The 14430-nt window shown below is 53.9% G+C and overlaps 2 protein-coding genes across 2 annotated transcripts in view; one reads left to right on the top strand and one right to left on the bottom strand.

The window, feature by feature from the left end:
- Window positions 1–1667: 1667 nt before the first annotated feature.
- On the bottom strand, window positions 1668–5309 carry LOC119092455 (putative methyltransferase NSUN7). The gene is made up of 6 exons (XM_037215416.1): window positions 4811–5309; window positions 4658–4716; window positions 3623–3903; window positions 3087–3261; window positions 2030–2122; window positions 1668–1682 (listed from the first exon to the last, which is right to left on the bottom strand). Exons 1-6 carry the CDS (start codon window positions 5217–5219, stop codon window positions 1668–1670), a joined length of 1032 nt encoding a protein of 343 aa, XP_037071311.1. The 5' UTR covers window positions 5220–5309.
- A 2726-nt stretch (window positions 5310–8035) lies between these two features.
- The window catches only part of LOC119092456 (RING finger protein 121-like), a 15237-nt gene continuing 8842 nt past the window's right edge, over window positions 8036–14430 (top strand). Inside the window, 1 exon segment of the mRNA XM_037215418.1 lies at window positions 8036–8046. Coding sequence (XP_037071313.1) covers window positions 8036–8046 — 11 coding nt within the window.

The following is a 14430-nucleotide window of genomic DNA, read 5'->3' on the forward strand; positions in this document are numbered from 1 at the left end:
GGCTCTCCGATCGGGGGACCGTCCCGCTTCACACACGGCGTGGTCGTCGCTCAGCTGACCGTGACAGGTCTCGAGTCGTCACGTCGACTGTTTGCTGGGCGCCGATCCGGCCGGGGCAGGGGGCTCTCCGATCGGGGGACCGTCCCGCTTCACACACGGCGTGGTTGCCGCTCAGCTGACCGTGACAGGTCTCGAGTCGTCACGTCGACTGTTTGCTGGGCGCCGATGACTCCTCGTTTGCCATCGCTTTGATTACAGCATGTAACGATCGGGTTTTGATCGGGATGGCCCACTCACGGCTACCGCCGTCCAATTCGAACCCCATTATCCCGCGATCGAACGTCGGTCGTGAGCAAGTACACGTGCTTGAAGACCGAGCGGCGGTCGTTTTCGGTGTGGGCTCCGACGTTCGCGAGGCGGCCGCGGACCATTTGGCGGCCAACGCCAGCATTAATGGAGGCCGCAGTCGGCGCCGCGGGGCTGGGGCCGGGGTCGCTGGCCGCGTGCCTAACCCGTCCCGCATACGATTTCCATTGGGGTCTGTCACAAGCGCTGCCTTTACCGCTGCTCTGTGCAGAATAGACATGGTCCGTAGTTTGTACATCAGAGGACCAGTAATTTGTCTCAAGAACTGAATGAACAAGAGCTGAACAGGAATGAATAACACATTCATGATGTGGGGTCGCCGATGTTTCTGTGAAAGTTATCTTTACTGATCTAGACCTAATCAAAGCTTGAACTGAGCAATAAAAGACCTTTCGATATGGATAGTTTACGATGAGAAAATTGGCCTAGAAGAGAAAGGCATCGAGTATCGGCATTACAGCTCATGTAGCAGCCAAAAAGGCTCAGCAGTGTCTGAAACGCATTACGTTGAAGTCCTTCAAAACGGCAAGACTTGTGAGAGGCGTATAACCTGCGGGCAGTCCATCTTAAAGAGAAATTACTTACAGTAATGTAGCTTTTGCTCGTTCTGTCTTTGAAGTAAATCAGACGTGGCAGAGAGCACGGCGACAAAACACATCCAAACAAACAATAGCTGTCATACACAGAACGGCAATGGTGTCAGCAAGCTCTCCAATGTACTTTTTCGTCGCGTTTACTGTCAACACCGTTGCTTTGATGCCTTGCACTTCGAAGAATAAGAGCTCCCAATACACATGTATGGCTTAAGTCATCTATGGGCGCCCAACACGGGAAAATTGGAAGATCTTGTCGGTTCTAAAGCAATAATGCGTTGAAAAACTTTCGCGATCCAATTTCCTCAGCGGAAAAGTATTTCATTTTTTGGAAGCCGTTCTGTTAAAACTTAGATGAAGATAGTGACAGTTCGGAGCACTTGGGGAACATCATGATTGGGTTGAGCTACACTCCTGATAAAGTCGAGCCCGGGGCATTGAGGATGACATAAAATGGGCTACTGAGAGGGTGCCTCGGCCCTACCCTTAAGTTTCTCGGTCCAGGCAGCTGAGCGAGGCGAACAATCAGGCACTTGAAATAGAGGTGGGGTCATTTTCGTGGATTTGGGCCGGCACATTCTACGCTGTTTCAGCTGCACCTCACAAAGACCAGGCTTTTATATCAGCGCAAAACGCCTTCTACGACGCCCAGTTCATTTTTTGCCTGAAGTGACCATAAACGCACAGCATCGTTGATCCACAGAGCAATCAGCGCTGCAGACACTGAAGGCGTGGGGCTCATCAGCAGTGGGACGATGGGGTGGGGCACGATCGCTTCTGCAGGCGACCTTGACGCCTGTGCGCGTCCGTGCCACGCTAGGCGAGCGCCCCTCCACGCCAGCCTCCGCCCCTGCCGGCAGGACGCCGGCGCCGGCCCCGCCGCGCCGACAATCCCGCAGAGTGGCGGCCAGCGCGGCGCACCGGCCAACTTGGGCGGCGAGTCTGACGCGCGGCTGATGGAGCCGCGGCTCTGACCTGTCGCCGGCCAGCGCCAGCAGGCGGGTGACGCCTACGCCGGCCGGCAGCCGGCTGGACACGTGCGCCAGCGAGCGGCCGCTGCCGGCGCCGGCGTGCAGCAGGCTCCCGCGCAGCTCGGGCTCGCGCTGCCACAGCCGGCGCAGCTCCTGCACCAACGCGTACGCCGGCAGGCAGCAGGCCTTCTCCTACACGAGGGGTGGAGGCAGGCGGGTCACGGTCTGGGGCTGAGCTACGTCATGGTCTGGGAGAGACATGCAGGGGAGCGTCGCCTGGGGAGAAGCGTCAGGCAGCGTGACGGTCTGCAGGCTGTAACCAGCAGATCCTCTCCTGCAGGGACAGACGTCAGGCGGTGTGACCGTCTGGGGATCACAGATCCTCTCCTGCAGGGACAGACGTCAGGCGGTGTGACCGTCTGGAAATCACAGACAGCAGCCATCATCCCCTGCCAGGGACCAGTCGCACGGCGTGAGCATTCGGGGCTACAGACAGATGAACCCTTTCCTGGGGAGAGGCGGCAGCCAGCACGCCTTCTCCCGCGAGAGGAAAAAGCGGGCAGGCAACACCGCTGCGTGGGACTACAGACAGCCCGCCTTCTCCTACAGCGAGAGGTGGCAGATGGTGTCATCGCCTGCAGGCCTTCAACGGCAGGGACAAGGGGCAGACAGCATTCGCCGAGGGCATTGTCAGATAGCGTCACTGGAGGAACGAACGCCGCAATCAAGACAAGCCCTCTCCGCTCGAGTGTCGCGTGGCATGACCGCTAGCGCTGCAAGGCGACACGCTCTACTATAGTCCCACTGTAAATGATGGGCACTTTCAACCCTCGGTAGCTGTCGACTACACAACGCCACATGCTCCCTTTGTTACTCAATGGCGCGCGCGCTCACACTATATATATATATATATATATATATATATATATATATATATATATACACAGATGTATACTTGATCTGATGCGTGGCTGCTACCAATGCAACATTGGAAGGCATCTGCCAGCAATTTACACACCGAAATATGTAGTAAAGGTCCCGATACAGATATACAAGGAACAAAATATCACTCGAAATAATGATCATGGTTTGGGAGAAATATGTGCGAAATATATCAAAGAACTTATTTGCGCCCAATGTTTGCAAAGGTGTTCACCTGCAGCACTATCCATCGGGTTTTGAAAGTGGACGTCTTCTCTATAGTTTCCTTCCAGCCGGGTTCGAAAATTAGCAGATCTGGGAAGTCTTTGTCGTGATGGAAGTCGGTCTTGGACAACCCCGGCTGCAGCACCTTCAAGGTTGACCACAGGCTGTCCAGTGCCTCCTGCGAGCTGGAAGATCGCGTGGAAAGAAGAGGTGGGTCAAATGTCCGTGGTGAGCGGGCGGCGCTATTTCCTACCATGTCCACGCACAATGACGGGCATTGGAGAGGGTGCCACACCTCTGGGCGGAGGGTCGGTGAAAGGGATGCAAGATTCGACGAGGTCGAGTAATCGGACCGTGAGCTGCCTTGCATGCCCCCCCCCCGCAGCCTTGGAGCACATCTACCCAGAATACACCGGGACGTTTAACAGCCATACACGTTGCATCAATTCGTCCGTCTTGACTACAAGTCAGTAAGTACGCCGACAAGATCGAGCCAAGGCTAGAGGCACTGCAAGCCCGCCGAGCGCCGCCTGGCGGGCGACTCGCCTGGCCTTGTTGCCGTTGAGCCAGCAGTGCAGGGGCCGGTGTTTGGCCGTCTCGCGCGGCTGCAGGTCGGCCGGCAGCAGGGTCCGCAGGCTGGGCGCGTCGTGCAGGATCCGGATCCTGGCCAGCGCCGCCGAGAGCCGGGTGCGCAGCTGGAACAGCGCCTCCTCCAGCCGACGGTGGCGCGGCTGGCGGCGTTCGGAGCTGAGTGGCCGACGCCGCTGGAACCGCCGGTCCTGGTAGTCGTACAGCATCACTGCCGCCAGGCTCAGGTCGTCCTGGAACTGGGTGAGGCGGGCATGGACTTAAGATCAGGCTGCTCACGGTGCCGGCCGTGAATTGCTCGATGGCAGGTTTTGTGGTTTGCATATCTGCTTATGTCTGTTCCTCGCCAATAGAACACGGGCAGGCATAGGCATCATAAATGTAAGGGACTAGCTTTATATATATATATATATATATATATATATATATATATATATATATATATACAAGATATGCAAACATGCCATATTCATAACACAAAGGTGTTATTGGCACATTCGGCAGATAACGCCGCGGTGAGCATAATCGGGACTTTGATGCTCACGAACCCCTTGGGTGGTCCAAATTTAAGGGAACATAGCCGTCTTTACAATGTAATGCACTGGATACTATAGTCCCCCAAAATTAGTGATTTCTTCCACCACCCAGTTAAAACTCCGCCAGCACCCCACATTTAATAAATAACCGAACGATCGCGTCATAAAAAATCATTGTGGCCGTTTCTTTTCGCCGTGGTTCATTCTCGATAACACATTTCAACCGACATGCCGAATTTGTAAACACATCATGCGAAATTGCTAAATTACCATAACTGGCTACCTAATGTATATCAAACTGAGGGCAATGATGAAAATGTTTTTAATGTATTGCCCATTCTAACATCTGGGGACCGTTTAAATGGTACATGCAGCGTTTGCTGAAGTTATTTGCATGCGGCGTTATGACTAGAGACAGCTAATGATTGCTGTTCAAACAGTATAATTATCCCCTTACCTCGGGGTATTTAGCGACGAATCCCACGTCATTCAAGGTCTGGCGCAATACGTCTTCATCTGGGGAAGGAGTAAAAATACACTAATTCAGTCATCGACCAAGATCAGGCTCATGACAGCTGAAGTGCTGCATGACACGGAATTCGGCACTCACATTTCATGGCCGCGTATGCCAGCTCAAATGCGAGCTTCTTCTCTTCATTACTGCTGAATTCAATGTCTTCAACCACCAGATTGCATTTGCTGCCTGGAACGTAGCCGCTTTGCAGTCTGTCAAAGATTTCTGCGGCTTTTCTGTAGAGCTGTACGCCATACCGGCAGGGGAAGCGGAAGAGTCCGTCGTAGAAGGTGCGTAGCGGCACTCTCTCAGCTAGCTGGAGGGTGATGAGCGAGGTGGCAGAAAGTCGACTGAGGTCATGAGGCAGGCGAGAGGTCAAGGTCACCGAAGAGGTCAAATGCACAGAACCAGGTGTGCCGGGACGTGGTGGCATGACGGCCATTGGGGCGGGGAAAAATTCCCCTTTGTCCAAGGGAAGTCGAGGCATTGCATATGTGTCCGCCATTGCTGCTCGCTCAATGCTGGCGAGCTCCACCACGGGACTACGTTATTTCTCTGTGAAACCCACACACAGACGAGTTCGCCATTAGAAATTAATCTCGGTCAATCCTGTTATGTCATAATTAGCTTCGGCCTAAGCTGTTAATCGCCTCCGCGCCAATATTGTCCGACAGTGGAAATTCACGATAATCAAATCACGTGCACAGGTCCATTAGGTGCCACCGTGTAATCAACTCAGCATGCAAGCTGACTATATCCAGGTGTGCGTAAAGCCACGTCTAAATGCTCCTACAAGTCTGTTGCGAGCACACGCTGCCGGCTAGAACTGTGTCACAACTCGTCGGGGGTCCCGGCACCGGCTGGCGACCCAGATTGCCTCCAGGGCAACATTGCTTTTCCATCGCGCTGGCCTGATTGGATTAGCGGATATTGGTGTACGCATTACCAGCTGTCATATAACCCAGCGGGCCACGAAGGGCTGATACAGTGTTGACCCAGAAAACATGAAAGGGTTACAATATCTGGTGAAAAACAAGACTGATCGGGGAATGGAAACAGCCCTGAGAAACAGCACAAAGTTACTTGATAAATTTTAGTGAACACCAGTGCATCGAGCTTCTTTGATGTCGTAACGTTCATTATATATTTTTATTTTACTAGATGCAGGTAAAAACCATGGCGGCAAAACTTTAAAGCGATATGCTGGTCATATGCATTACTTATACCGCCTCCAAAGCGCTGGCAGAGTTTCAGAATCTACAGCAATGCTTTTGTATTAAGCAACCTTATGCAGACACGTTGTTTATGCTACTGTGCCACCGAACAGCGAGCAGTGCATTGACGCCATTTTCTGTACCAATGCTGTGCCACTGCTCGCCTCAAAACGCATTTGTTGGGAAATGTGCTACATGTGATAAAACGGTGTTACGTAATACACCTCGGAAAATTGTCATTTATCCTCTGACATCTTACGTCAGCGTGAGCACTGCAGTTGACTAGATTCTGCAATATTAGCCCACATTATCCCCGTGAGCGAGTGACCGGGCGCGCCGACCTGCACACGAGGGCCTCGTGCGCGGTCACACGGTGACCTCTCGGGGCCCTAGAGTGCTGCCGCCCCGAGCGCCACGGGTCGGGGTGAGTGGCCGCGGCAGTGCCATGATCGCGCAACATTACGACGCCCGTTAGCGCAACTAGTGTCTTTTAACCCGCGCTCGGGTGGGGAGGAGTCAAATTGGCCCCCAAAAGGTTTTTCGAGAGTGATTTCCGAACGACGCGGCGTAGCCACGGTAAGCTTTGCACACCTGTAGAAAATTGAATACCAAATATTTTGATGTAAAAGAAAGTACCTTGTGTGGCCGCTGACCGATGGCAGGTCAAATTCAGGTCATTGCTTTCAGCGAAGGACATTTCTAGGGAATCTTTGTATGTGCTGCAACAACGGAGTGCTAGACAAAGCCCCACCTATCTGAGATGGTTTTTAGGCAATTAACGAATTAAGTTTAGAATTACAGCCATTATGATATCGTATTGACCTAGGGTATAAAGGTCAGACCGAGGTAAAAATTAACCTGCTCTTTTACTCAAGAGCTTTGTTTGATGGAAAAGTTTCTAGTGCTTCGTTTCGAATTCTTAATGACAGGGACCGCAACAGACATATTCCATGGACGTTTTTAAAGCCAGACTAGGTCACTGACTTGAAGTTAGCGTGGTCATTATCTTATTTTTTTTTAAAGAACATGCCGGTTAGCGTACTCCCTGACGCTTATTCAAACGACAAAATAGGAAAAATACCTTAGATATTTGGACACCTTGACCTCACAATGGTCAAACAAGGACACTGATTTCATGGATGTTTTGTTTGGAACAGGGACTTAGCCTCACGGTGGTTGCATGAGGAGATCTGGGGCACGGAAGACACCGATCTCGAACCGATGTGGGACACTTAAGGCACCGATCTGGAACCGATCTGGAACTTAAAACACCGATCTAGTTTGTTTCACCTTATTTAAACTCGAGGTCATGACCTAGGAACCTCAATTTTTGACACAAGTCAGTTTACGTTAAAGTTAATTCACTCTGTGAATTTGGTGTCTCTACCTATCTCACTTTTTGAAAACCTCTGGGTCAGCCTAAATAGTGTTTTTATGCCTGGGATAATTTTGTCCCACAGCCGCACCGAATGAAATAAGAGCACCATGTAAAAGGAAACAAAAATTATCGTCCTCGTAGGCTATGGTAGGCCAAATTTGAACAATGGCCTGACGTGACCTGACCCTTGCGAGGATACAAAATGATCGGAATGGACTGCTCGCCATCTAGACTCTCACTTCTGTTCCCTCAATATCCGTCCTGACATGCTAACATATGTTTCAATTGCATTCATCATATTTTTTTCGGATATCTCGTGACCTCAAATTTGACCAAAGTTTAAAAAATTTGTCATGCATTCCTCGTGATTTGACGAGACCTTCACAGACGTATCTTAGCTTTCTCGTGCGACGTCTGGAAGCTGGAGACCCGGGAGGGGGGTGAACTTCCCGGACCGGGCGCAGGTTGTGTTACGTTAGCTCCGTGTGATCTGTTTGCAATCACCTCTGTATTTGGACGGCAGCGTCGTTGCCGCCCGAAATATACCGGTTTCAAGGCCCGCTAGGTACATGGCAGCCCGCACCCACGACTCAATGCTGGTAAGCTGCGTGCTTTTATCCATTTCAGGCATGATTATATCAGTGGCGTGCAGTAGTGAGTCCTCACGAGTAACGTGTTAAAAACGTCCGGCATTCCTCATTGTTTGGCCTAGTAATCACGTCTAAAAAGATGGATCATCGGTAAAGTCATTTAGTTGACAGGATAGGTGCCATGCCGAGCACACCATGCTGAACTCAGCTTCCAAAATCGCGCCTAAACGTTCATGTTGTTTACTTGCCAATGATCAACAAAAAGATCACCAGGCGCCAAGCGGACAAATTCATTCTGGCAAAGTATCCAAAAGCAATCAAATACCTACCGCTGCCACTGCCAAATGGTGCTTTCTGTGAGATTCGCCGAGACTCGGTCGAATAAGACGGCCATTGATCACTGCGGTCCGGCGACTTGTGTTCTAAATTCGCCGCTGCTGATCACATCCTACCGGCGACTATCAATAACGCCCCTGCCGGCCCTCGCCTGTGAGCAATGATCGGGTCCCCACCCTTTAACGATGGCTCCGTGCTGTCCCCGTAACCTCTGACTGATGACACCGGCCGTTTCCCACGATGAAGACACAGATTCATCGCCGATGACGGATGACCCGGCCGGCGGGCCCGGCGGCGAGCGACGCAGTCCGCGAGGGCCGCTGATGACGCGGCCTGTCCAGCGGCAGCGACATCACTGACCCGCGGCGGTGACCACCCTGCCCTGCCGTAGTGATCTCCCCTATCCTGCGATGTTTATCTCCCTTCCCCGCGGTGTTGGCCTCCTTGCCCTGCGATGGTGATCTCCCTGCCCTGCGATGGTGATCTCCCTGCCCTGCGATGGTGATCTCCCTGCTTTAAAGTGGTGATCCCTCTGCCTTGCGGTGATCTCCCTGCTCTGCGGTAGGGATCTCCCTGTCCTGCGATGGTGAGCTCCGCGCCTTGAAGTGGTGATCTCCCTGCCCTGCGGTGGTGATCTCCCTGTCCTGCGATGTTGATCTCCCTTCCCCGCGGCATTGATCTCCCTGTCCTGCGGTGGGGGTTCCCCTGCCCTGCGGTGGTGACCTCCCTTCCCCGTGGCGGGTGACCTCCCTGCCCTGCAGTGTTTGCTCTCCCTTCCCCGCGGAGGTGACCTCCCTGCCTCGCGGTTGTGACCTCCCTGCTCCAAGACGATGGCCTCTTAGCCCTAGCAGCGGTGGCCTCCGGGCGCCGGCGGTGATAGTCCTTCTGCCGGCCAGCCAGCGCCCCCACCCGGTCGCCATTCATGCCAGACAATCAGCCTATTTTCATGGCGGCATTATGACGAGATGGTCGACCGGGCGTCCGGCGACGGGGGGGGGGGGGGGGAGGGAGTGGGACTGGAGGACCGTCAGTGACCTCGGGGCGAGCCCATTGACCCGGGGAGAGCCAGGCGTCCGGGTGGTAGGGGAGGGGTCAGGAGAACCGCCGGTGACCCCGGGAGGGCCCATCGACCCGGTAAAAGCCAGGCGCTCGGCCACCTCCCCCTCGTCAGGACGCGACGTGACCGCGAGAGCGCGGCGGACGGCGGCGCACTTACCGCCCTCAGCCGGGCTCGTCTCGGATCTCGAGGGCGTCGGAGGCCGCTGCGGCACTCCCACGCCCGCCTGTGGAACAGCCGACGGTGCGCTGACGAGCATTTCAAACACGCAACGGGCGGCGACGTCGGCTCAGCTCTGAGTGGCTGAAGCCGAAGGGAAGTGAGCTCACTGCATGTTAATCATGTGCCAGGTACTCATTTCAGAGCCAGAGGATCCCCCCACGGACAGAAAGGTCTGATAAAACCTCAAGCTGATTGAAAAGTGGTCTCGTGTTCTTCACCTCTCTACGCCCTCACTTTCCATCCCTCTCTTTCTCTGTCCCCGTCTGTATCTCTCACGACTTCGTCGACTGCGCTCTCCGCCGCCACACACATACCCACACGGGTGCGCGCGCGCGCGCGCACACACACACACACACACACACACACACACACACACACACACACACACACACACACACACACACACACACACACACACACGCACACACACCACACATCACACAACACACAGCACACACACACACACACATGCACACACACACACACACACACACACACACACACACACACACACACACACACACACACACACACACAACACACACACACACACACACACACACACGAACACACACACAACACACACACACACACACACACACACACACACACACACACACACACCAAACTCAAACACAACACACACACAAACACACCACACACACACAGTAAGCGCAGCAGGGGGGGGGGGGGCGCACAAAGCCCCATTTCCCCAATCAGGGACAAAGCCGGAACCGGTGATTTACATTGCTCAGGGCCCCACAGAGCCTTACAAGGGCCCTGTGTTGGCAAGGGACCCCGGGTCGGCCAGAGGCAGTGATTGATCAGGGTCGAAAAGCCTAGAAGACCCACCGGGTCCGACGATCAAGGGCCTAATTAGAGGTCCTAAGGGCACAAAGGACTGGTCGGAGTCTTACTCAGAGGCCCCAACCTACGAAGACGGGCCCTCAGTTAACGGTCAGAGGACCCTCTGCGCCGATCGAGGACCCCTTGAGTCGATATGGGGCCCATATGTTGGTCAGGTACCACCAGCACCGCACAGTTGGCTCCGTGTCCCGTGTGGGCCTGGGTACCCACCCACCTCCCAATCAGACATAATGCCGGGGCCAGTGTCCTGCACTAGTCGGGGTCCCTGTATCTGTCAGGGGGCCCACAGCGTCTAACAGAGGATCCTGTGCTCGTAAGGGGCCCCGAGCCGACCAAAGACAGTGTTCGATGAGGCCGAAGAGGCAGCCCAGGGCGGCCCAGTGGAACCGACTATCAAAGGCCCGGTTGGAGCGCATCAGGGACTGCATCCGAAGGACTGGCTGAAGGTTAACGTAAAAGAATTTCGGTCCGTAGTTCCGTAACCTGAAATATGAGCCACATCTCCTTTTGTAACGTTTGAGGGACCCTGATACAATGCGGAGGTCTAATTCGGGTCAGACCACGAACACCGAACGGTCGGCTCCATGTCCGTCGAGCCCTTGAGATCCATTTCCCCAGCAGAACGAGGTCGAGGCTCATGATTTTTAATGTTCTGGGTCCCTGATACAATGGATGGCTCCTACGCCGGTCAGGGGTCACAGGGCCTAACAGGGCTCCTGTGGCGGCAAGTGGCCCCGAGCGGTGTTTGAGGGGGCCAGAAGGGGGAAGAGACGAAGAGCCTCTCGAAACCAAAGATCAAGGACCCGATTGTATCTCTGAAATGTCTGAAGAGCTAGTTGTAGGTCACATTAAGGAACTTCGCTCATAGGCCCGTGATCTAAAATGTCAGTAAGAGAATCAATATGGATCCCTGAGACAGAGCGCTCCTCTATTTCGGCCAGAGATCACGAGCAACGAACAGTGAGCTCCCTGCTGGTCTGAGCTCTGGGGGCCATTTCCCAAGAGGAGACAATGTCGGGCTGGCGATTTACATGGATCGGGGCTCCCGTATCCCTCAGGGCCCACAGCGCCTAATACGGTATCCTGCGTCAAGAAGGGCCTCGAACTGACCAGGGGAGGATCTGCGAGCAGGGACGGGGGCGGGAGCCCGAATGACCGAGGTCTGTTGCGTTGGTCGGGGCCCCCTGGCAATACAAGAAAATATAGAACTTATGATCAGTGTTTGTATTGGGGCAATAGAGGGTTCCTTATCATTCAGGGCCCCAGTGCCAAACGGTGGTCCCCCCAACCCAATCGCAGAATGGGCCCGTTAAGCCGAACTGGGATCTTCGTGCCTGCGACGATAAGAGATGTTGTTGCGTCAGTGACGGTTCAATGGCGTTGGTTCGGGGCCAACTCCGCAAAGGCCCTCCCGCGTCAGGAGTGGACCAATGTAATATAATGTATCCCTCTAGGGGCTCCGGATCGGCCAGGAGATCACGCATAACGATCACTGCAAAATGATGTTTCTGAATTTATTTCAAAATCAGGTCGTACGGTTCAAATATTGCCGGAGCAAATAATTTTCTACAGCTTTATGGTTGTCCTCTGGACAAGTGAACAGTAACAGAAACAGTTTTGCGTTCTACAATCGGTTTTTAAAAAAAAAAATCCGCCGGCCTTTTGCAAAATAAAGAGCAGCATCGAATTATTTCATGCAGTCCTTTAACGCAGCACTTTTCAGTTCATTGACTTTAAGAAACTTCGGGTAAAACTGATTTTGCGCTCCATTCCAGATTTGTTTTTGCGCCCGGCCTCCATTCCAGATATAGAAGGTAAAAATTGTAATGTGTTATAGTCTAAGAACAGCATGCTCCACCAGCCAATGGGCCATGTCCGGAAATATCCTTTTTAGGGGGGGGGGGTCCTTTACCATAAGAGGGCCCTTTGTCAACCTGTGCCCACCCTTGCTTAGGCTTTGACTGCGCTCCTGCACACCCCACCCACACCCACCCACACACCCACCCACACCCACACCACACCCCACCCACCCAAACACACCCACACACCCACACCCACACCACACCCACACCCCACACCCACACCACCCACACCCACCCACACACCCACCCACACCCACACCCCACCCACACCCACCACAACCCACACCCACACCACCCACACCCACACACCCCCCACACCCACCCACACACCCACACCCACACCCACCCACACACCCACACCACACCCACACCACCCACAACCCACACCCACACCCACACACCACACACCCCACACCCACACACCCACACATACACACCCACACACCCACCCACACCCACACACCCACACACGCACGCACACATGCACACACACACACACACACACACACACACACACACACACACACACACACACACACACACACACACACACAACACACACGGTCACACTCTTGCCGTTCCTCTCACCCGCACGCCGACTCGCTTTCTCTCTCAGGCGACTCCTCCCTCCGCCGTCGGCCGTCGCAAGGCTCCGCCGCCGCCCCTCCCTTTCACCTCTATTCATGCATTCGCCGGCCAGCCGGGGTGCCAGACCGGTCGGCCGGCCGCGGACAAGCTGCACTCGTTTTTACAGCTCGCGGCCGATCGGGGCGTCGCCGGCCCGCGGCCGTGCAAACACAGCTCCCGTCCGCCACTTGAGCCGCCGCCCGGCCGCGCCGACAAAATTGCATCAACGTAATTGGCGGCGGCCGGCCGAGCGGACGGCCGGACTGTTTGTGTAGCGGCGACTGCGCCTTCTAGCCGATTGTCGGCCATGTCACTATCTCGAGGGCCGGCCGCCGCGAAGATTTCCGGCCGAGATTGCGGCTTGTCGGCCGCCGGGGCGTCGGTGGCCGCTGACCGCTCGCGGCGGGCGCCGAGGCGCCGAGCGTGTTTGAATAGAATGTGGACAGCGCTGGGGTGCTCCGCAGAGAGTGTGGACAGTGCTAGGGTGCTCCGCGGCGGTTGGCTCGTGGTCGGACCGTCCGCTGCGTAGAACTGGTGACGTGGACGATTGGCCAAGGGTAATGTCAAGAGTGGGCTGTTGAAATGTGCTATCGGTGATATGTATAGGCATAAGTGGGTGTGTATGCAGATAAGAGCCCTGGCGGCGTGCGTAACGCGGCAAGCATCGCAAGTGTGTCAGAGAGCGAAGCTTATGACTCTCTGTTGAACAACAGGAAAATATAAAGTGGATTAAATGAAGCTAAAGAAGCTTTCTCCATTTGAACTGTTTGGCCATGACATTATTTTTGAGGCCATTTGGTGAACACATCTAGGCAGATGGCAAAAGCATCAGTGAATCCCAAATAAAGGGAGCCGAACTTTTATGGGAATTATGGTTGGCCATTACCCCACGAGCGGCTCTTTGAAAACCCCGTGCCTTCATCCATGCAGCACTAGCTGCGGAGGACATTCGCTGAGATCATGAGCTGAAAACGCCGGCACCACGGACCATGAGTTTCAGTTGCCGGGTAGTGCGTCGTCTTCCAGCGATTGTCTTGTCATCGGACGTCGGCGGGGGTCATCTCCGTAAGAGACTTTCACTGGCAGTGCTCTATGACGCAATCAACTGTAATCTAACTGTTCAGCTTGGTAGCACAGTCTGGTGATTGCTGCCTCTCAGTCTCACATTACGCGTGAATGATTGCGTGACTTTCGTGAGGCTTTGGCCTTGGAGGTTTATGGGAGAGGCCGAATGGTCTAAGCAGTGAGCTCATTTAAAGTTTGTGTTTTGCAGATGACTGAATCGCATTTTTAGAGAGACCTTTGGTAGTCACAAAAACGACTACAATTAGATCGAGAAGCGCTCTCGGCAATCAAGAACTTTTGGACGCTACTGAGTTCAGTCCACCACAACGGCATACACAACCACACAAATAGATGTTCCTGTAACGCTATGCACCATATATTCGTATCTTGATCGCCAAAGTAGGCGATAATTTTGATGGTGGTTTTATTTACTGATCAAACTCAATCATAAAAGCACCATAATTGCATCTTAAGCATGGACGCCTGCCGCCAACAGAT

Source organism: Pollicipes pollicipes, unplaced genomic scaffold, assembly GCF_011947565.3.
Source record: "Pollicipes pollicipes isolate AB1234 unplaced genomic scaffold, Ppol_2.1 Scaffold_3447;HRSCAF=4054_pilon_pilon_pilon, whole genome shotgun sequence".
NCBI lineage: Eukaryota > Metazoa > Arthropoda > Thecostraca > Pollicipedomorpha > Pollicipedidae > Pollicipes > Pollicipes pollicipes.